The sequence below is a fragment of the Ahaetulla prasina genome, chromosome 3 (assembly GCF_028640845.1).
Source record: "Ahaetulla prasina isolate Xishuangbanna chromosome 3, ASM2864084v1, whole genome shotgun sequence".
Taxonomy (NCBI): Eukaryota; Metazoa; Chordata; class Lepidosauria; order Squamata; family Colubridae; genus Ahaetulla; species Ahaetulla prasina.
Genome location: NC_080541.1, coordinates 230,890,927 through 230,912,639, shown reverse-complemented (window position 1 = coordinate 230,912,639; position 21,713 = coordinate 230,890,927). Strand labels below are relative to the sequence as shown.

General features: G+C 48.4%; 1 protein-coding gene and 1 long non-coding RNA gene across 2 annotated transcripts; one reads left to right on the top strand and one right to left on the bottom strand.

Annotated features, from left to right (window-relative positions):
• The first annotated feature begins 809 nt into the window (after nt 1-809).
• Nucleotides 810-7,188, top strand: LOC131195298 (uncharacterized). Its single transcript, XR_009154398.1, has 5 exons — nt 810-929; nt 2,845-3,223; nt 3,935-4,067; nt 4,812-4,908; nt 7,061-7,188. It is a non-coding gene; the product is annotated as an uncharacterized LOC131195298 (long non-coding RNA).
• On the bottom strand, nt 915-20,486 carry LOC131195287 (papilin-like). The gene is made up of 13 exons (XM_058177080.1): nt 19,938-20,486; nt 18,599-19,230; nt 15,866-15,964; nt 15,129-15,269; nt 14,638-14,772; nt 13,791-14,003; nt 11,969-12,082; nt 8,521-8,688; nt 7,026-7,175; nt 5,967-6,131; nt 3,915-4,345; nt 3,341-3,508; nt 915-2,294 (listed from the first exon to the last, which is right to left on the bottom strand). The coding sequence occupies exons 2-13, from the start codon at nt 18,666-18,668 to the stop codon at nt 2,007-2,009; spliced, it is 2,142 nt and encodes a 713-aa protein (XP_058033063.1). The 5' UTR covers nt 18,669-19,230; nt 19,938-20,486; the 3' UTR covers nt 915-2,006.
• Between the last annotated feature and the right edge of the window lie 1,227 nt (nt 20,487-21,713).

The following is a 21,713-nucleotide window of genomic DNA, read 5'->3' as shown; positions in this document are numbered from 1 at the left end:
CAACCGACCCCAAGCAAGAGGTGAGGGAGGGACTCCCTTCTTCTTCCTCTTCCCATCCAAGGTGGAACCCCCACTTGGTCTCTTCAGGGTCGCAGCACCAGGAGGCACAACATTCTCAGCTACAACCTTGTGCTGGCTGGGAATTCTGGATGTCAGGAAGCATATAATATAAATGCTGCATGGTATTTTCCAAGGTCAATGGGAGATGTCCTGTTAAGGCATTTCCCCCTTTTGCCTTTTAAGTTTTGAGTGGTTGAGAAATATTTCCTTCTCCTTGGGATTTTTGAGGCTTTAGATGGTGATGGTACCCCAGAAAAGACCTAAAAGGTGACAAAGATTTGAAAAAGAAATACTTTTGCTCCCTTGCATTTGTCTGAGGATGTTACAAAAGGCCCGTTGGATGCCAGTCCGATTTTACTCTCAGCCTGGGGAGTATCAGTCACTGGGGCCCCTTTCCACAACCTTCGCCTTAAACCCAGACTTTCCCAAGCAGAGGCAGTTTTAAAATGAGTGGACTTCAATTCCCACAATTCCTCAGCCAGCATCTTAAAGCTGCCAAAGTTGAACAACGCTGCTGTCAATCATAATAAATTTGCACTCCAAGATCACGATGCAAATCTTGGCTTCCACGTTTGTTTCCTAACATCAGAGGTAAGTATGCAAATGGCACAGTTTATGTTACAACCTGGTGAGGAATCTGCCCCGCCTTGTGACGCTCCGTGGACCTGGTGGATCTGTGCCAGGCGAGGGAAGGTCTGCCTCAGATTCATTGTCTTCGTGGCCCACACTGGACCTGGGTGACAAGTGGGACCTGCTGTTGCTGGACCAACTCCAGTCTCCTGGCCTCTTGCATGTTGCCACAGATGAGGGGCTGAGACTGACGGGACAAGGGCCTCCTTGGCCAGCGTGCATCGTAACCCATCATATTGGTAAGTGGCAAAAGGAGGTGAAAATTCAGTAGAAATGGGGCTTGCATTCTGGTACATGGCAGTTGCTCTCTCCTAATGCACCCAAAGGCAGGAGAAGAAGCAACGGATGGAGAACCAATCTAGAAGTCAGAGCAATCAGTGGAACAGAAGTTGCCTCCAGAAGTTGTGGGTACTCCAACACTGGTTTTTTTTAAAAAAGAGATAGGATAACCATGTGTCTGAGCAGGGGGCTGGACTACAAGACCTCCAAGGTCCCTTCCAGCTGTTATTCTGCTTCTTTCACGTTGCTGCAGTTCCATGAGGTGAAGAGATCTACATCTTTTGATTAAAGTCTTGCTCCAGTGGCCCCAGGAGGAGGAGGAAGTAAGCAGGGGGAAACTCTCTTCCTGGTGCAATGTTTATAGTTAGGGATGCTTATTTTAGTGTGTTTACATGGCTAATATAGACGGCTACATGGCTCCAGACAAGAACACTGGAAGTCCTGAGTTTGTTTATTTATTTGCCAAAATTTAATTTGCCCATCTTATCACAGGGTAACTCTGGCTGGCTTACCATCTTAAAAAGCGAAAAGCAAAAAGACACAAATAAAATATTGTGAATATCCAAATACTACACCTCAATTAAAAGAGGGAGAAAGTGGGAGTGGAATGAGGGGGAGGGAGATGGGGTTTCTAGTAAATCTATCAACTACCCCCTCCCCCATGTGAAAGCCCTCCATTGCAGCCTCAGGCCAATTGGAAGAGCCATATCTTTAGGCTCTTAGGAAATGTCAGGGTGGTTGGAGATGACCTTACTTGTGGGGGTGCAAGATGTTCCAGAGCAGGGGTCTCCAACCTTGACAACTTTAAGACCTGTAGAGTTCAACTCCCAGAGTTCATCTGAGGAATTCTGGGAGTTGAAGTCCACAGGTCTTGAAGTTGCCAAGGTTGGAGACCCTGTTCCAGAAGGCAGGTGCAACGGCAGAGAAGGCTCTTCTCCTGGACCCCTCCCCCCAACTGGAACAGTGGCTGATGGGGCCCAGAGCATCCCTCCTCTGCCAGCACCAGTGGACCGGGATGAGATGGTCCCTCAAGTCTCCTAGGCAACCAAAGGGTGGTTGACCTTTGTTTCCCACAGAGTCCACACTAGACTTGGGTGTTGATCTCCCACGCAAGAACCACACTCAGAGTATGCAGGGAAAGTCATGTCTTTATTTCTTGAGAAGGCAGAGGAATCACAAACAGGATCGCAGCCGTGGTGGTGGCCGTGGCAGCCGTGGGGGTGGTGCCTGCTCCCAAGGTCACGCTTCCATGCAGGGATGTTGAAGAGGATGTTGAAGAACGATTCCTCATTCTTTGGGCTGTTGCTGTTGCTGTTGCTGATGGTCTGTGAGGAGAAGAGGGGAGTGGTGGGTGGGCAAGGGGCTTCTGCCCCTGGATAAGCAGAGCAGAGCGGAGGGGGCGGGCGGCAGCTTCTGTGGCGGGTGTATTTTGCCGACCGCCAACTCACAAGCTGCATCCCAGAAACAAGTGAGACCCCCGGCAGCCCTGAGTGGGTCCCTCTGCTTTCTCCTCCTCCCCCGGCTGGGCCTGTCCCCCTGCTGAGTCAAGGGCTGCCCACGGGCCCTTCAGCAGGTGGAAAAATGGAGGCATGATTATTTTCGCCATGGCACAATCCATAAATAAATGTTTCAGAACTTCGGGTCTTACAGTGATAGTAATATTGGGGAAAAACTCCCTGGGCCAAACCCTCCTTCACTCTTTTGCAGCTTATTCTGATTTTTTGCTTATCCTGGAGTTTTTCTCACTCCACAACCCATGTTGCTCTCCTCCTCTTCAGAGCGTCACCAGCCAGGAAGACCACTGGCACAAGTGGTGGCCTCATAGCAGAACTTCCTCCTGCCTACCTATGTTGCTCATCTGCCTTCTTTCTACAGGGCCTGCTGTCACGTGTGTGATGCAAGTTAGAAAAGGGGAGGGGGTTTCAATCACACAGTCCCAGCCACTCTCTCGACCATGATTTCACAAGACTCGTTTTGCAAAGGATCCGAGCAGAAGGATCTAGGAAGCCTCCACCCTCATCATCATTTGGTTGTTGTGTCACATCAGCCTTGTGCAAATGGGGAAAGAGCTGAGAGTGACACTGAGCAGAAGAGTTTCCTGTTATTGTGCTCATCCAGGTAACCACAATCATCCAGTTTTTACACAACACAGAGTGGCCATTGGACAATCAGTCCCCCAGTGAAGTTGGAGACACAATCGGAGGACTCTGAGGATAATGAGAACGGCTCCCTTGTGAACTGGAGGACGACGCAGGTGATGCCTTAGGAGAAATGATTAATGGCGAGATTGCTTAGGGTTCGGGTAGGGCAGTTTTTCACAGACGCAACATATTTCCATGTACACAAGGTCACACTCATTCCTGTTCCTTACCAAGTTCACCACAGACCATTTCACATTCCAGCTTTGTGGAGAAGCGATTGTCGTTGCCATCACACAATCCATAAACAAATGTTTCACACTGTTTGGTGTCCCAGTTGTAATAATAGTGTGGTGCATGTGCCTGACAACGACCTGCACGTGCTGGGAGTTTGCAAACCTCTGTAGGGAGGGGATGAGAAGAGGAGAGAAGGAAGATGAGACGGACAGAGACAGAATCTTTTCCTTCCAGGAAATGGGCTGGGCCACTTTCTCTGAAAGCTTTAGATGGACCAAAGGCCTAAGATTTGATTTTGTGGGGGACTGAATGGGTCGCGTGGAAAAGTGGCCTCAGAATGAGTGCCAGAAATGCTGGCATCTGTAATGACCTTGGGGGACAGGAGGAGAAGCTGCAAGTGAGGCCATGGTTGGATAAGAGGCAGCTGAGTCCACAGAAGGAATTGGGGTCTGGGAAATGTCTCAGAAGGGACCTTGGATGGTGCTTCTTGTCTGGACTAACTCACTCAGAGGGGAGGGAAGTGCCACCCGACTTTACCAGGAACCTCAATGCCACACGCATCCTCTGTACCTTTGCTGATTTTCCCACAGGCCTTTTCACACAGCTCCTTGGTCTTAAAGCTGTTGGGATTGTCCCCACAGCTCCGAAACGAGACACACTTCTTCTTGTCTGGATCATAGGAGTAGCGCAGCAATTCCTGTTTGCAGCTGCCCTGTTGTGGAGGTAACTGGCACTGGTCACTGCGGACTGCAAGAGAGTGAGAAAAGGGAGTTTGTGTGGGTTCTGGCTCAGGGCTCTCCCTGCTGCCCGGTGCTCAGGCGGAGGGTGAAGGAAGCAGGTGGTGGAAGGAGGCCTGGACACACCTGAGGGCAGGCAGCCTCGGCTGCAGCCATTGAAGCAGCACTTCTCGGTCAGGAGGCAGTCATGGTCATCATTGCAGGTGTTCTTGCAGGGAACCAAGGTCTTTACTTCGACCCTCCTGGGACACACGCCGGGGTGTTCTGGAATGAGAAGGAGTGTCAGGTCCCAAAAACTAATCAAGACACATAAAGTTACTTCAGAGGAGTTTCCTTTGGTGTTCCACACCTCCAGATGGATTCTTGCCAGACTAAAGCAACTACTTGCATATTATAGATAATAGCAATAGCCCTTAGACTTATATACCGCTTCACAGTCCTTTACAGCCCTCTCTAAGCAGTTTACAGAATCAGCCTCTTGTCTCCAACAATCTGGCTCTTCATTTTACTGACCTCAGAAGGATGAGTCAACCTTGAGCCTGGTGAGATTTGATTTGCCAAACTGTAGGCAGCCGCCAGTCAGAAGAAGTAGCCCGCAATACTGCATTCTAAGCACTGTGCCACCGCAGCTTATAACACTCTGTGAATCTCTAGGGAAGAGCTATATTAAGTCTCTTCCTCATTACCAGATAATCTAGATTTTCCTTCCTCTTTGCTCTCTCTAATGCAGCCCCTCCCTTCTGGGAATTCAGACTACATTCCAGCACACACAGGCTGGGGGAGCAGTTCCTCAATGCCCAGGTTCGGATGGCAAAGACATCTCTCTGGTACAGCCTTGCACTTTCTCTGCTGCTGTCAGGCCAGGCCAGACCTCCCCCTGCTCACCCATAGCCCAGTGCAGGGCTCGGTCCTGGGGTGGGCCAGCAAGGAAGTCCAGGGATCTGTCCTAAAACCCTGGTGTGTGAGGACCGAGGCCCTGGGATGCGCAGTGTGAGCCATACCAGGACAGGTCAAGAAAGGCCAAGCAACCCATCCCTCTGTCCAGCTTGTTTAATACTAAGCTTGTGCCAGAACCCTTCTGGCTTCACAATTGGTGAACTTCCTTTAGGACACAGGTGTTGTGCATGTGGAGGAAATGGGTTGATTTAGAAATGAGCTGGAGTGTATGGGGTGAATAGACACAGGTGGGTTTCAGCAGGTTCTGACCAGTTCTGGGGAACCGGTAGTGGAAATTTTGAGTAGTTCGGAGAACCGGCAAATACGACCTCTGGCTGGCCCCACCCCCATCTATTCTCTACCTCCTGAGTCCCAGCTGATCGGGAGGAAATGGGGATTTTGTAGTAACCTTCCCCTGGAGTGGGGTGGGAATGGAGATTTTACAGTATCCTTCCCCTGCCATGCCCACCAAGCCAGACCCACAGAACCGGCAGTAAAAAAATTTGAAACCCATCACTGATATAATTGTGGAATTGGGCATCCTGCCATCTGTCTGGAGTGTGTGCGCGTTGGAAGTGTTGGGGTGAGGAGAGAGAGAGAGAGAGAGAGAGAGAAAGAGAGAAAGTCACAGGAAGACAGAAAGAAAGAAAAGGAAGGAAGGAAGGAGGGAGTGAGAAAATATGAAGGGAATGAGAAGAGAAAAAAATGAGAGGAAGGAAGGAAGGGAGGGAGGGAGGGAAAGGGTTGAGAAAGGAGAAATGGTGACGGAAAGGAGGGAGAGGATATCGTTGCTCACAGGACTACGAAGGCTACAGACTGTCACAGTCTGCCATTCATGAAACTTCAAAGAGAGAACTGAGAGGGACAGATGGACAAGTCCATTGCTCAGGAGAGGAGGGAGGAAAGGACAAAGTGAACAGCAGAAAAGAAAGAAAGAAAGGAGTGGTACCTTCCACACCATCCACGCATATCTTCCTGCCACCAAAGTTGCAGCACTTCTTCCGAGGAAGATCAATGCCCAGGAGGCTACAGTCCCGGTCGTTGGTGCAGTTGGGGAAGCAAACATCCCCCGTGCGGGGCGGGAGGAGTTGCTGTGGGCAGTATCCTGGGAGATCTGGGGAGAAAAGGGGGACACGGAACGGAAGAGGGCCCTCAGAGTGGGGCTCACACCTTAAGGACAGAGTCCCCCAACCCTTTCAGCTTTGTGCTCCTGTGTGTGTGTGTGTGTGGATGTGGATGCTTCTGCTGCGTGTGCAACGAGCACTCGCCCACCACTTCCTGTTCCACGGCCTGGTTCCGAAAGGCTCAAGGCCTGTTAGTGGACCACAGCCTGGGGGTTGGGGACCCCCTGCCCTAGAAGAAGAAGAAGAGCCCCCCCTCCAAATGTTGCAGGACCCTCCTCAGCCCGGCAGGGGGCATCCGTGGTGGCGAAGGGGAGGGAGATTTTGCAGACAAGCCCCCCAGCGTAAGTCCTCCATCCAACCTCATTCACTCCCCCCCCAAAGAGTTGAAGGTCTTTGCCACATCCCGTGCAGCCGGGCAACCATGAAGGGTCTTCTCTGGTCAGGCGGCACCAGATGGCAGGGAAACCTTTCCCAGCACTCCCCGGCCCACCAAACACTCCGCTGTGTAGAGAAGCCTCCAGTAGGGCTGATCTACCCAACGGAGGCCGTCTAAGGGCAGGTTGGCACCAAACAACCCTCCTCTGGCAGCACCGACTCGCGTGCCTCCTTCTCTCCTACCACCTCTGGGGAGGCTGGCTGGAGCTGGGCCGAGCTCTTTCTGCAAAGCTTCCTTATAAAGATCAAGTCTTGCTGGTCTTGGAGGAGGACTCGCCATGGCCTGGCTTCCCTCTGAGCTCCCGTGGTGGGCAAAGAACCTCGCAGCTCTGGCACGACCCTGCTTTCCTTGGTACCAGGCTTGGCAGGCACCCACCGCCCTCCGTTCCTGAACCCTGGTTCCCCACCACCTCCGCCATCTCCCCTCCCAGTCCAGGAACCAGACTTACTTTCTTGCGGGATTGTACATCTCTTCCCCCCACAGGCAGTGGAACAGCAGCGCTCTTGGCCCGGGCAGCTGGCATCGCTGGAGCAGAATTTGCCACAAGGAGCATCCTCATCAGCAGGTGGGGTGGGACACGTGCCAGGCTTGATGGTATCTGCAAGGATTTGAGGGGGAGGGGAGAGAAGATGGGACTCTATCAGTAAAAGGGGAACTTTTCTGTTGTGTTTGAAAATTATCCATGAATTCAGCAGGGCCTTCGTTAGGCTCACTGAAAAAGCTTTCTCTTTCCTGCGTGTTGTCTTTCAAAAAGGCTGAGATTTTAGCCATCTCAGCCAAGTTAGTAACTTTCAATATCCATTCTGAATGGAAAAAATGGATTGATTATTTACAAAACAGATATCAGATTAAGAGATATCAGATTGCCTTTGAATAATTAGGATGTATTATTTTATAGAATGGGGGGGGGGTTAGGAAATGAAAAGACTTGGATGAGGTTATTTGGATTAGAAGGGAAAATTTTATTCTATGTTTGGTTTATGTATAACAATACCTTGTGATTGACCCGGGAAGCTGGGGGAAGGGAGGGGCGAAGGGGGTTTTGCGGAGGGGGGGGGGGAAAGGGGGAAAATGTTTTTGTTTGTTAAAACTTTTTCAATAAAAAAAGCTTTTTCTTTTTTAAAGTTTTTTTCGGGAGAAAAATTAATATATTCTCATAAGACCTAGGTAGAATTGTAACGCTGAGCAGAATTGAGTAAATAAACTCAAGATGACTTAGGAAAACAGAAGGAGGTCTACTCTGTCCTTTCCTCCCTCCTCTCCCACGTGATGGACTTGTTCATTTGACTCTCTGAGTTCTTTCTTTGAAGTCTTGTGAATTGACGTCTAGGACAGAGTGACAGACTGTAGCCCTTGTAGTATTGTGGGTGACGATCCCCTTTCTCTTCTTTCCTTCACCATTTCTCCTTTCTCAGCCCCCTTCCTTCCTTCCTTCCTTCCTTCCTTCTTTCCTTCCCTCCTTTTCTCATTTCTTCTGAGTTCCTCTCTCCTCCTCCCTCCCTCTCTCTCTCCTTCCTTCCTTCCTTCCTTCCTTCCTTTTCTCATTTCCTTCTGATTTCCTCCCTCTTTCTTTCTTTCTTTCTTTCTTTCTTTCTTTCTTTCTTTCTTTCTTTCTTTCTTTCTTTCTTTCTTTCCTTCCTTCCTTCCTTCCTTCCTTCCTTCCTTCCTTCCTTCCTTCCTTCCTTCCTTTTCTCATTTCCTTCTTATTTCCTCCCCCTCTCTCCCCCTCCCTCCCTCTCTTTCTTTTTCTTTTCTTCCTTCCTTTTCTCATTTCCTTTTGATTTCTTCCCTCCCTCCCTCCCTCCTTCTGCTCCTTCCTTCCTTCCTTCCTTCCTTCTCTTTTCTTCTCCCAAGATAGCCTTGCTAGACAAAGCTCACCTGACCTACAGCCCATGTTCCTCCCTGGGACTGGACCACCCCTTTCCCCTCTGACTGGGCCTCACCTGGATGGACACAGCGGCGCTCACATTCTTCCTGAGTCAAGAAACGGTTGGCGTTCCCCTCGCAGCCTCCATAATGGAAAGATCTGCATGTGCCCGTGTCCTTGTCGTAGAACCAGCGAGGCTCAGACGCCCTGCAAGGGCCTATCTCCTTCGGCAGCTGGCAGATATCTGAGAAACAGAGTAGATGGCCGAGACTTAGAAGTTTGCACCTGGATGCCCCGCCTCTCAAGTGGGCACAGGAGGGCACGAGAACTCAGCCATTGTGGAACGGACCTGCCACCCAGCCGGTGGTGCCCTTTTGCCAGTTGGTGGCTTCCTGCACCCCTGTTTTGGGGAGGATGTGACTCTTAGAAGCCCAGGAGGTTTATGGCTGGCAAGTAGCTGGCATCTAGCCTAGCTTGGCTGGAAAGCAGGAGAAGACCTCCGGTGGGGGAAGACCCAGCTTGCTGAGTGGGAGCCCCTGCCGTGTTTCTCCACTTCATCGACTTTAAGGTATGGGGACTTCAGTTCCCAGAATTCCTCAGTCAGCCGTGCTGGGGGTTGAAGGCCACCCTGGGAATTGAAGTCTACACATTTTAAAATTGCACTGATTTTTATTTAAAGATATGTTTGGCATGAAGCATTTTATTGCCTTTTAGGACTATCTATCTTTTTTATTAGTTTGTAATATAAAATACAAAAATATAAAAGAAAATATCAGAAAAATAAGGGAGGGAGGAAGGAAGGGAAAAGTGTAGGGAAAAGGTGTTTGATGCAGTAGAAGAGGATAACAGCATTAACCTCAACTTTTAACTTACATAATAATATAAAGTAGCTGTTGGTATAACAACAAACCTGTCTAATCAGTAAAACCCACCCACCTCAAACACAATGTCCAGAAATGGTTTCCAAATAGAAACGAAACTAATTGAATTATTTTCTTTAATCAAAGCGGTTAATTTAAGCCATCTTTGCTAACTTCATCAACTTTTGCAGCCATTCATTGTGGGAATCAAACCATCTGTCCTGATTCAAAAGACAACTGGAAGTATCACGTAAAGTATTAGTACCGCTTTATGAAGCCTCAGTAAGGCCACACCTGGAATCCTGCATCCAGTTTTGGTCACCACATTACAAAAAAGATGTTGAGACTTTGGAAAAAGTGCAAAGAAGAGCAACTAAAAGGATTAAAGACCTGGAGAATAAAATATACGAAGGGCAGTGGCAGGATTTGGGTCTGTTCTTCTGTTATTCTTTGCCACACCACACGGGGGCGCATTTGCACAAAAGGAGAACTTGACACCCCTGGATGTTTGAGCAGCTCAAGCAGGGGGGAGAGATGGGGGTCTGCTTTCAGGGGAGGGGGGCACAGGGGGTCCCAATAACTCATCAAGGCGAACTTTCCACCGGACACAATTTACACGAATATCGAAGAAATAGGGGAATAAAAATCATTGAAAAAAGGTTGTCAAAGAAGGGACAAAATGAAACGCAAATGACAAAAAATAATTTTTTTAAACTATTTAAAATAATTAAACTAAATTGTTGAATGGTCCCTCACCGAGCTGTCCTGTGGAGAGTTAATCAATCCAATCAGAATAGAGTTGGAAGGGACATTGGAGGTCATCTACTCCAACCCCCTGCTAAAGACCTTGTACAATTTGAGATAAGTGGCTGTCCAGTCTCTTCTTAAAAACTTCCAGTATTGGAGCACCGACAACTTCTGGTGGCAAGCCCTTCCATTGGTTCCGTCTCACTGTCAGGAAATTCCTCCTTAGTTCTAGGTGGCTTCTCTCCTTGATTAGTTTCCATCTGTTGCTTCTTCTTCAATGGCTTTGGAGAATAGCTTGACTGCCTCTTCTTTGGGGCAGCCCCTCAGATACTGGAAGACTGCTATCCTGTACCCCCTAAAAGTCCTTCTTTTCTCTAGACTAGCCAAACCCAAATCCCGCCAATGCCCTTCATATGTTTTCGTCTCCGGGCTGGGGTGAAATCGAAAAATTTTGCCTACCGGTTCTGTGGGCGTGGCTTAATTGGTGGGCGTGGCTTGGTGGTCAGATGATGGGTGGGCGTGGCCAATAACAATAAATAATAAAAATAATAAACAAAGTATACAAAACTATAAGAGGTACCAAAAACCAACTTTCACACTTTACACACACACAACACAACACAACTGACTCACACACAATGTAAAAGCAGCTGCACTTCACCCAAAATGGCCCCTGCAACAAGCAGGAACCTCACTCTTTCACACTTTACACACACACAACACAACTGACTCACACACAATGTAAAAGCAGCTGCACTTCACCCAGAATGGCCCCTGCAACAAGCAGGAACCTCACACTTTCACACTTTACACACACACAACACAACTGACTCACACACACACAAAATGCCACATACAGCTTTGTGAGATTTTGTGTGTTTGTGTAGTTAGAGTGAAACACTATAGAAACACACCAAATTTCAGAAAGCTGCACAAATATTTTATTTTATTATTTTTATTTATTTTTTTAGATCAGGGTGTCTCCAACTTTAGTAGCTTTAGGTTTGTGGACTTCAACTCCCAGAGTTCCTCATTCAGCAAAGCAGGAAGTCAAAGCAGGCTGTAATCAGTAGCTGAAGTGAGCATTGCGTTGCCAGCCCAAAAAGAGCAGTAATTATAGGTAAGTGAGGAGGGGGAATTGGCTGGGCCTGGGTGGGGGCTCTTGTAAGTGGGGGCTGTTAAAAAGTGACTTTAAAAGCCTGCTAGGATCAGGAAACTCCTCTGGGATTGCCAGAGGAAAAAAAGTTTTAAAGTCAGCTCCTATGACGATCTCAGCTGAAGTTCCCTCATAGCAGCCCAGAACCTCTTAAAATAATTGTTTTAACATGTAGAAAACATGTTTTTTAAGGTTCTGGTGATGAGGAACTCAGCTGGGATGGCCAGAGGAGCCTTTTAAAGGCCCCCCCTTTCCTTTTTTCCCCCTTTGGCTGAAGAGGTTTTTTTTAAAAAAACTTTTAAAGTGTTCTGATGATCTCTGCTCAGCCCCGCGATCATCAGAGGTTTTTTTTTTTTTACTTTTAAAGGTATGTTTTCGGCTGAAGAAAAACTTTTAAAAGTAAAAAAAAACAAACCCTCTGCTGATGGTGTGGCTCAGCAGGGGGGGGGGGCAGGGATTTTTGCTACCGGTCCTCCAAACCAGCAGCTACCATTGCTACCTAATCGGGGGAGCCGGTGTGAACCGGGAGCATTTCACCCCTGCTCCAGGCCTTTAATCGTCTTAGTTGTTCTTCTCTGCACTTTTTAAACATATTTTTTGGTAACGTGGTGATCAAAACTGGATGCAGGATTCCAGGTGTGGCCTTACGAGGGCTTTATAAAATGGTTCTTGTAAGTGATAGGGTTCACCGTGATGACTGGCCTTCCTGCCCCCTTCAAGGCCCCCTGGAGCTCTCCTGCCCTGCCTCAGCTGGCACCTACCGTGTGTCTGGCATTCCCGCCTGCAGGTTCCTTCGCAGCACTTCTTCCGGTGGGGACAATCTCGGTCTGTGCGACACTTGTCCTTGGGAACCTTCGTGTCTCCTCCATCTTTCCCTAGAGGGGAGCAAAGAGCCTCAGATCCAGGGGGCCCAAAGCTGCCAGGCTGCGGGAGACGCCCTGCCTGCTTGCTTTTCCTCTGCGCCACCAACTCCTCCTGCCAAAGCCTTGGCTTCCAGGGCCTTTCCGTCCTTCGGCTCCTGGAGGGGTTGAACCTGGGAACTTCACAACACAAAACGGCTCCTCCACTTTTTACACCCCCCCCAAAAAAAAAGACAACCTCCAGCCATTGAGCAAGAATGCGCAGCCAGCCTCCCTGTTGTGTCTTGCCCGCCCTCAGAGCAGCCGGGGCCTTCTTACCTGCTCCCGAACACTGAGGAATGTATGCCTCCCGGCCCAAGTCCTGGCTCCATGCCCACACAAACTGCAGAAGAAGGAGCATCTCCCTGCCCCAGCCCTGACTCCATGCCCAGGCAAACGGAGCAGCTAGACCCCTCCCCCTCCTCCACAGCAGGTGAGCCTGAGGAGGGTTTACTCCCAACAACAGCTGATTGGAGTGACCCTCACATCAGAAGGCTGGATAGGCGGAGGCAACAGAAGGAAGGGAGGGGTAGGCCTGGATAAGTGCTGAGTCATGGAGCCACACCCCATGGCCTATATAAAGGATCTGCTTTCTGGCAGTCTCTGAGTCAGGCAAAAGTCGAACTTATCTTGCTGAAGTCACTTTCTGGTCTCCTGCCTGCTCTGAGGACTTTGCTAGGACTTTGGGCAGAGCTGCAGAGGCACGCCTGATTCGGATTTCCCTGACCCGGCCGTCAGCGGAGGAGTGGGACACGACACTCCCTCTCCATTTCTGCCCGTTTCTTGAGCCTGTGGGCTCCACTCTCTTGCTTTGTCCCATCACGGAATACAGCCTTGACGGGACCCAAAACTTCTCTTGTTCATTGAGACATTTCCTAAGTGGGTTTTTACTCCATTTTACGACCTTCCTTGCCACATTTGTTAAGAGAATCACTGCAGTGATGTGAAGTGTTAATACCACTTTATAATGCCTTGATAAGGCCACACTTGTAAAAAAAAGGTTGAGACTCTGGAAAGAGCAACAAAGAGGATTAGGGGGCTGGAGGCTAAAACCTATGAAGAACGGTTGCTAGAATTGGGTAGGTCTCGTTTGATGAAAAGAAGGACTAGGGGTGACATCATAGCAGCCTTCCGATATTTGAGGGGTTGCCCCAAAGAAGAGGGGGTCCACTCATTCCTCAAAGCACCTGAAGGCAGGATAAGAAGCAACGGATGGAAACTAATCAAGGAGAGAAGCAACTTAGAACTAAGGAGAAATTTCTTGACAGTTAGAACAATTAACCAGTGGAACAACTTCCCTGCAGAAGTTGTGAATTCTCCAACACTGGAAGTTTTTAAGAAGAGATTGGACAACCATTTAATCTGAAATGGTATGTGGTCTCCTGCTTGAGTATGGGGTTGGATTAGAAGACTTCCTTCCAACTCTGTTATTCTCAGAGGAGAAATGATGCCTGGGGCTCGTCTTGCAATTGTTCCTGGACTGGGTCAAGGAAAGGTTGCCAACATCACAACCACAAGGATGCCTGAAGCCTGACTAGGGAACAAGGCGGTGAGGAGCTGATGGAGAGAAGACAGTGGCCTCCCAGGTGTGTGTGTGTGTGTACAGGCTGGAGATCTTTGGAGAAGCCATTGGACTGCAAGAGTCAGTGGTTGCCTTGTGGAGTCTTGCCAAGCTCTTCCTCACCTGTCTTCTGATCCTGGTTCTGGTTCTGGTCCTGGTCCTGACCTTCTTCCTGGTCCTGACCTTCTTGTTGGTCCTGACCTTCAGGGTCCACACACTGCAGCCCACACTCGAAGAAGCAGCACTTCTTCCCAGCGGTGCAGGAGCGGTCATCCTGGCACTTGTTCTTGCAGGGGGTGGAGTGGAGACGCCTCTTGGGGCAAAGGCCAGGGGTAGCTGGATGCCGACAGAAGAGAATATTTGTGGCTCAGAGTGGAACTGTGGAGGCCCTGAGCTTGGGGGATTTCCCACAGACACTGATGATGTTACCTAGTCTGGTAATGAAACATCTGTGAGACAGTCACCCAGATGAGGGCGGAGGTTCGTCCTCTGAGCTCGTGGGTTGGTTTCCAAACATTTCGTTACCAGGCTAGGTGACATCTTCAGGGGAGGTCAGTGTCGGTGTTCTTTTGCTCATCAGGGCCTGGTGTGGTCAGTAGGTCCTGGGATGGGAGGGTCACGTCAGGTGAGGGTCTTGGGAGGGTCAAAGTCACCAACCTCTGAGAGCACCAAGGACCTCCCCGTAGCCAGAGGGGAGGGAATGGATTCAGCAGGCTGGAGCAACTGGGGCCAGGATTGGGAGGCAGCAAAGGGGAAGGGGTTGCACTCAGGCGCTCAGCCCCCTGGAGACCCATTCAGGTTCCTTCCAAGGATTCTGGGTCTCCTTTCCTTCCTTCCCTCCCCAACTGACTCACTGGAGCCTAAAACAAATTAAAGAGGAAGGTGGATCTTGAAGAGCCAAGGGGCAGCTTCCTCCTCCTCCTCCTCCTCATTTCCAGGTGAGCTCAGGGGTTAGGGTTAGAGACTCTACCTGGCACAGCCGGAACGCACTTCTTCCGACTATCCGACATGCAGCATTTCTCATGCCATCTGCACTGGTGGTCTGCTTCACAGGGCCTCCTATAGATGGCCTGATCTTGCGGCCTGGGGCAGTACCCATGATGGACTGGAAGAGAAAGGTGGGCACAGAAGGTCTCTTGGCATCTCCCTCAGGTAGGTCTGAATGTGCCCTCAGGTTGCCCGGTGAGCACAACTGCAACCCCAGCCCATTGCCATTGCTATAGCTATAGGTGGCACCAGAACGGGTGCTACAATCCTATATCTGGGGTCTTTAGAAGGGCACCGGAGCACCGGGAGGGTGGCACTCTGCTCTTTCCCAGGAAGGAGAGACCTGGCAAGAGCAGAATCGGATCCTGGGACACGAGGGGAAATCCCTCCGGACTCTCCTCCTTCCACTTCTGAAACTGTCCCCCCACCAGCCTTCCATCTGCCTTGCCCCAAATTGGGCAGGGGCTCACTCACCTCCTTTTGGGAAGACGCATTTCCTTACATTCCCAAATTGGCAGCATTTTTCATCCCCTGGGCAGGGTCCATTTGCCGGGCAGTAGACCTCGGTTGGAACAATTAGAATCGTAGGTGGGCACTGGCCATATTCGGGAGGACCTGAAGAGGAAGAGAAGCAACCTCAGTCAGCATTGGCCAAAGCAGAGCTCCTCCTCCTCCTCCTCCTCTCCTCTCCTCTTATCTCCACCAACCCAAAGGGAATGGTGATGATGTTACCTAGCTGGGTCATCAAACGTCTGCAAGAAAATAACCAAGCTTAGAGAGCACCAAGGACCCCTCGGAGGGAGAGGGAGAAAGGGGTCTGGCTGTGTTATCTGGCTGTTAACCGCCCTGAGTCCTTCAGGAGAAGGGCGGTATAAAAATTAAAATTATTATTATTATTATTATTATTATTATTATTATTATTATTATTATTATTATTATTATTATTATTATTATTATTATTATTATTATTATTATTATTATTATTATTATTATTATTACTATTACTATTATTATTATTATTATTATTATTATTATTATTATTATTATTATTATTATTATTATTATTATTATTATTATTATTATTATTATTATACCAGGAGAGAAGTGGGTTGGTTAGTTTGCTCCTGCTGTGGAAACAGCTGTGAGAACAAATGAGGATTAGATCCCAACCAAATTGACCAAGGAAGACGAGGTCTCTGTAAAGTTCTTACCAGTTTTCCCCGGTTGCTTCTGCCCAGAAGGGTCATTTGTTGGTGGTTCTGGGGTCTGTTGCTCCACTTGCTGTACCTTTACATGGAGATGAACGTCATCTAGAAGGAGGGGACAAAACACGAGACCTTCATCCTCTGGAGTTTGTCCTCTACTGTTCTCAGGCTGGCCTGTCAAAAGCTGCTCCACCAATTGGACAAAACTGCCCATCCCCAAGGCCAAAACTAGCCTGCCCTGCAGCCAACGTTCCTCTGCGGGGACTTTTCCTCTTCCAAAAGATGAATCTGATGAGGGAGGACTATTGGAGATATAGGAACAGGTGTGTGTGTGTGTGTGTGTGTGTGTCTGTGTGTGAGAGAGAGTTTGTGTGTGTGCTTGCATGCCCATTATTTTCAATCTCTCCACTGACAAGTATCTCTCATTGTCTCAGACTATTTGCTCTTAGAGTGGCCCTCCAGCTGAGGGACAGAAGGAGGAAAACCAGGCACCCTGTGGATCCTATCCTCCTCCTTGGCTTGGTTTCATACCCACCAGTTGTGCAAAGTGGAGCAGCCCAGCCCAGCCCACTCTCTGCCCAGTCTCATACAGCATGGCTCAATTGCTAGGGAAGGAGCAGAGCCCACAGGGGGTCCCCAGATGTCTCATTCCTCCCTCCATTGTTCCCAGCAGCTGGTCATCCAAGACCAATGTGTAATTAGTAGTCTATCTCTTCTAGTCATTAATGTACAACGTCTGTGGAGACAGTCATGGTTGTCCCAAAAGTGCTTTTTCCAAAAGGCAACTGGACTTCTTTGTTTTTCCATTTCACTTCTCATCCAAGAAGCTTCTTCAGTTCACTGAAGATCTGAAGAAGCTTCTCGGATGAGAAGTAAAACATTTTTCAAAGAACCAAGAAAGTCCAGTTGCCTTTTAGAGAAAGCACCATTAGGACTTCAGTCCACAACTCAACGGAGCTGGTGACCAGCTTTCTATTTTGTGGCTATGGATTCTACTGGTTCTTTCTGTCCCCTCCACATTTGAGAATAACGTTTGATCCTATCAGGTTCTGAATTTAGGAGAAGAGGCGAGAAAGCCCCCCAGATATTCTAGGTCTATAAAATGAGAGAAGGAGCAGACACCTCCTCCCACCCCGTGCGTCTCCTCCATGATCCTATTAGAACCCAATGGATCAGTACATGGGACCCAATGGTGGAGATGCCTCTTTGCTTGGCCTTCTGATGCTAAAGAGTTCTCTCCCACAAATTGTGGAGGTGCTGTCAACATTGATGTAACAAAAGGCAACTCATGGAAGGGAACGTTACATTGATGATTAGTAGCTATTGATCATGCAGGTTATCTAATGGAAGGGGAAGCAGTATCCCAATCTGAGATACTTTCAGAGGGTTCTCTGGGGCTCGAGAGCTGGACTGGATGGGCCGTTGGTCTGATCGAGGACCTTAGTTCTGTTGTGCTGTCAACCATCTAAACTCTTACTTGTCAGAGGAACCATGGTCCTCTGGAAGCATCAGTCTGTAGGGCAGCAGTTCTCAACCTGTGGGTTGGGAACCCGTTGGGGGTCGAATGACGATTTGCCAGGGGTCGCCTAAGACCATCGGAAATATGGGAAGTATACTTGCGAGTTGAAGAATCGCGCTCCAATGGTCGACTCCACAAGCCAGCTGCAGGCTCTTCAAATCGCTAGCCGAATTTGGCTTCAGGCGCGATGAATTAAAAAAGAGAGAAAATCTTTGCTCTGATGTCTCCCTCTCAAGCCAGCTGCAATCACTCCCAATCGCTAACCTAAACTGGCTTCAGGCGCCATAAACTTAATAGGGGAGGAGTCTCCGCTTTAATGCCTCCGTCCTCAAGGCAATCGCAAGCAGTTCAGATCGCTAGCCGATACGGCTTCAGGCGCAATAAATTCAAAACGAAAATAATTTTACGGTTGGGGTCGCCACATCGTTCGGAATTGTATTAAAGGGGTCGCAGCACTATAAAGGCTGAGAACCATTGCTGTAGGGTCTCCTGCTTGAGCAGGGGTGGGTGGGATTAGAAGACCTCCAAGGTCCCTTCCAACAGTCTGTCTTCTGGGGGAGGACAGTTCCTCCACAAATGTGGAGCAAGCGTTGGTCGCCTGGGCTGCTTCTGCCCCAAAGATACCTTTTGGGCTGCTCAAGGAGTTATATTTATAATAATAATTAGTTAGAATAACAGAGTTGGAAGGGACCTTGGAGGTCTTCTAATTGAAGCCCCTGCTCAGGCAGGAAACCCTATACCATTTCAGATAAATGGTTGTCCAATCTCTTCTTAAAAATCTCCAGTGTTGGAGCATTTATAACTTCTGGAGGCAAGTTGTTCCATCGATTAATTGTTCTGTCAGGAAATTTCTCCTTAGTTCTAAGTTGTTTCTCTCCTTGATTAGTTTCTACCCATTGCTTCTAGTCCTGCCTTCAGATGCTTTGGAGAATAGCTTGACTTCCTCTTCTTTGTGGCAGCCCCTGAGATATTGGAACACTGCTATCATGTCACCCCTTAATCCTTCTTTTTGTTAGACTAGACATACCTGCAACTGTTCATCGTATGTTTAAACCTCCATCCCCCTAATCATTTTGGTTGCTTTCCTCCACACTCTCTCCAGAGTGGATCTGTGGATTCCCAGGTTATCACGACGGAGATTTAAGGGAATGGGGGGGGGGTTTGTTGCCTTGTGCCCTTCCAATGCCCCTCCAGCCAGAAAGAAACGAATCTGCACTCACCATCCTCCCTTTCAGTTGCCCTAGCAAAAGTAACTGCCAGGAGCAGGAAACAGACCAGGTGGCCCTTCATGGTTGAAGTCCTTCTGGTCGAGCCTTTGTGGTGGAGCCTGCAATATATACCTCCCGGCCTTCAAGGCCAAGGCCAGACCTGCTGAGTCTGCTGTCCTCAACCTGCTGTGCCAAATCCCAGAATTCCTGGTTGTGTCCACAGGCTTATCTTGTGTTCCCCCAAAGGTTGTGGGGCATGTCAGGGTGACCCCTTGATGAAGGCCACAGGGAGGACTCCTGCCAGGTAGATCTCCCCACTCTATCCTTGGCAGCAGGCAGCTCTGCTCGCTCTGGAGAGCCAAGATTTTTCAAGGCCATGGGGTTGCCTTTCACGCACACTTACTGGTGGCTTTTAGGAAAGCAGGAAAGACATTGACTGTCCGGAGTGCTGTGACCAGCTCTAAATTCTTGGTGGGAGGAAACTGAGGGGCCCTCTGAGATAAAGATTTCCACTGGGGTCCTTGGTGTTCTCTGAGCTTGGTGCTTTTCTCGCAGATGTTTCATTACCTAACTAGGTAACATCATCAATGCTAGAAGTGGAGGAGGAGGAGGAGGAGGAGGTGGTGTCCTTCGTGTTTTCTGAGCTTGGAGATAAAATTGGTAAAGTTCTACATTTAGACAAAAAACCCCAAATGCACAGATGGTATCTGGCTTGATAGCAGTAATTGTGAAAGACATCTTGGAGTCCTGGTGAACAATCACTTAAATATGAGCCAGCCATGTACAGCAGCTGCCAAAGAAGCCAATGCAGTCCTAGCCTGCATTAAGAGAGGGATAGACTCAAGATCACATGAATAGAGTTTATAAGGCCTTGGTAAGATCACACTTGGAATACTGCATCTAGTTTTGGTCTCCACCATAAAGAGAGAGAGAGAGAGAGAGAGAGAGAGAGATATTCTGGAAAGAGTGCAGAGAAGAGCAACAAAGATAATTAGGGGGCTGGAGGATAAAATTCAGGAAAAACAGCTGCAGGAATTGGGTATGACTAGTTTGATGAAAAGAAGGATTGGGGGAGACATGATAGCAGTGTTCCGATATCTCAGGGGTTGCCACAAAGAAGAGGGAGTCAACTTATTCTCCAAAGCACCTGAAGGCCAGACAAGGAATAATGGCTGGAAACTAATCAAGGAGAGAAGCAACGTAGAACCAAGGAGAAATTTCCTGACAGTGAGAACAATTCATCAGTGGAACCAGTTGCCTTCAGAAGTTGTAGGTGCTCCAATACTGGAGGCTTTTAAGAACAGATTGGACAGCTGTTTGTCTGAAATGGTATATTCGGCTAAGAACTAACCTCAGATTCCTGAGCAACCTGGGATATAGAAGAAGAGCCTTCTCAGCCTCCTGGAAGCTGAGCCAACCCGGTTGGCATCCAGCCTGTGAGAAACCCCGTTGAGGAAATGGCACCTTGGCACACATTTCATGTGTAACAAACTTCTTATTCTCTTAGCAGGCTCTTTAGGCAGAACAGTCACACCTTTTTCCTCCTCCAAAATAGTTGTTCTGCAGCCAAGTCAAGAGACAGAGTCTGCTAGCAGCTCCTTTAATCAGAGTTAATTGGAGCGCCTTACTTGGGATATCAACACTTTCCTGAAATGTGAGAGAGACGCCCCTTTCTCCCTCCCCTTCATGCCCCCCATCCTCCTGCAACTGCAGAAGGTAGAAGGAAGACTTGTTTACACAACCAGCCTGCCACTCACAACTCAGCCTCTGTTTCCTTCCCTTTGTCCTCACCAAAGGCAGATTCTGGTTAGCAGAATAACAGAGTTGGAAGGGACCTTGGAGGTCTTCTAGTTCAATCCCCTGTTCAGGCAGGAAACCCTATAAGGTTTTAGATAAGAGGCTATCCAGTGTCTTCATGAAAACCTCCAGTGATGGAGCACCCACAACTTCTGGTGGCAAGTTGTTCCACTGGTTAATTGTTCTCACTGTCGGGAAGTTTCTCCTTAGTTCTAGGTTGCTTCTCTCCTTGATCAGTTGCCATCTATTGCTTCTTGTCTTGACATGATAGAAGTCTTCCAATATTTGAGGAGCTGTCACAAAAAACAGGGGATTAACCTATTCTCCAAAGCACATGAAGGCATGGGAAGAAACTAATCAAGGAGAGAACCAACCCAAAACTAAGGAAAAAATTTGTGGGAACAATTAACCAGTGGAACAGAAGTTGCCTTCAGAAGTTGTGGGTGCTCCATCACTGGAAGCCCTCAAAAAGAGACCGGGCAGCCATTTGCCTGAAAAGTTACAGGGTCTCCTGCTTGAACAGAGGTTTGGACAAGAAGACCTCCAAAGCCGTCAGGGTGCCGTCAGCCAAACAGTGTCGACTGGCGGCCCCCAGGGGGAGGGCCTTCTCTGTGGGAGCTCCGACCCTGTGGAACGAACTTCCCCTCGGACTTCGACAATTACCTGACCTTAGGACCTTTCGCCGCGAATTTAAAACTTATTTATTTCGTATGGCTGGACTAGCCTGATTTTTATTTTTATTGGATGGGTTTTTAAAATTTTGTGATTTTACGGGGGAGTACGTTTTTTAACATTTTGGGCATTTAAATTAGTTTTTTAAGGGATGTTTTTAATTATTGTGTGTATTTATATTTTATCTGCCTGTTCACGCCTGAGTCCTTGGGAGAAGGCGGTATACAAATTAAAATATGATGATGATGATGATGATGATGATGATGATGATGATGATGCGCCTTCCAATTCTGTTATTCTGTATTCTATATACTTGTTGAGGCCCTTATCACAAAGTTAAAGTCCTCTTCTTGATTTGGGGGTAAGAAAATTCGAAACGCTTTTTCCTTTATCCTTTTCTGAGTCTTGGAAAAAGCACTCATGTATTTTATTTTTTCTATTATGCAATTTATATACCACCCATCTCACCAAGAGGCAACTCTAGGCTGTTTAGAACAAGTAAAAGGTATAGAATAAAACATTACAATATTACAATGATATTTGACTTGGGCTGGTCAGGAGGCTAGATCCAACAGCTGGCAGCTACTTGGCATAGGGTGATGGGCGGGGGGCGGGGGAGACATTTGGAAGAAGGAATCCCTCTGCTCCTTCAGGATCA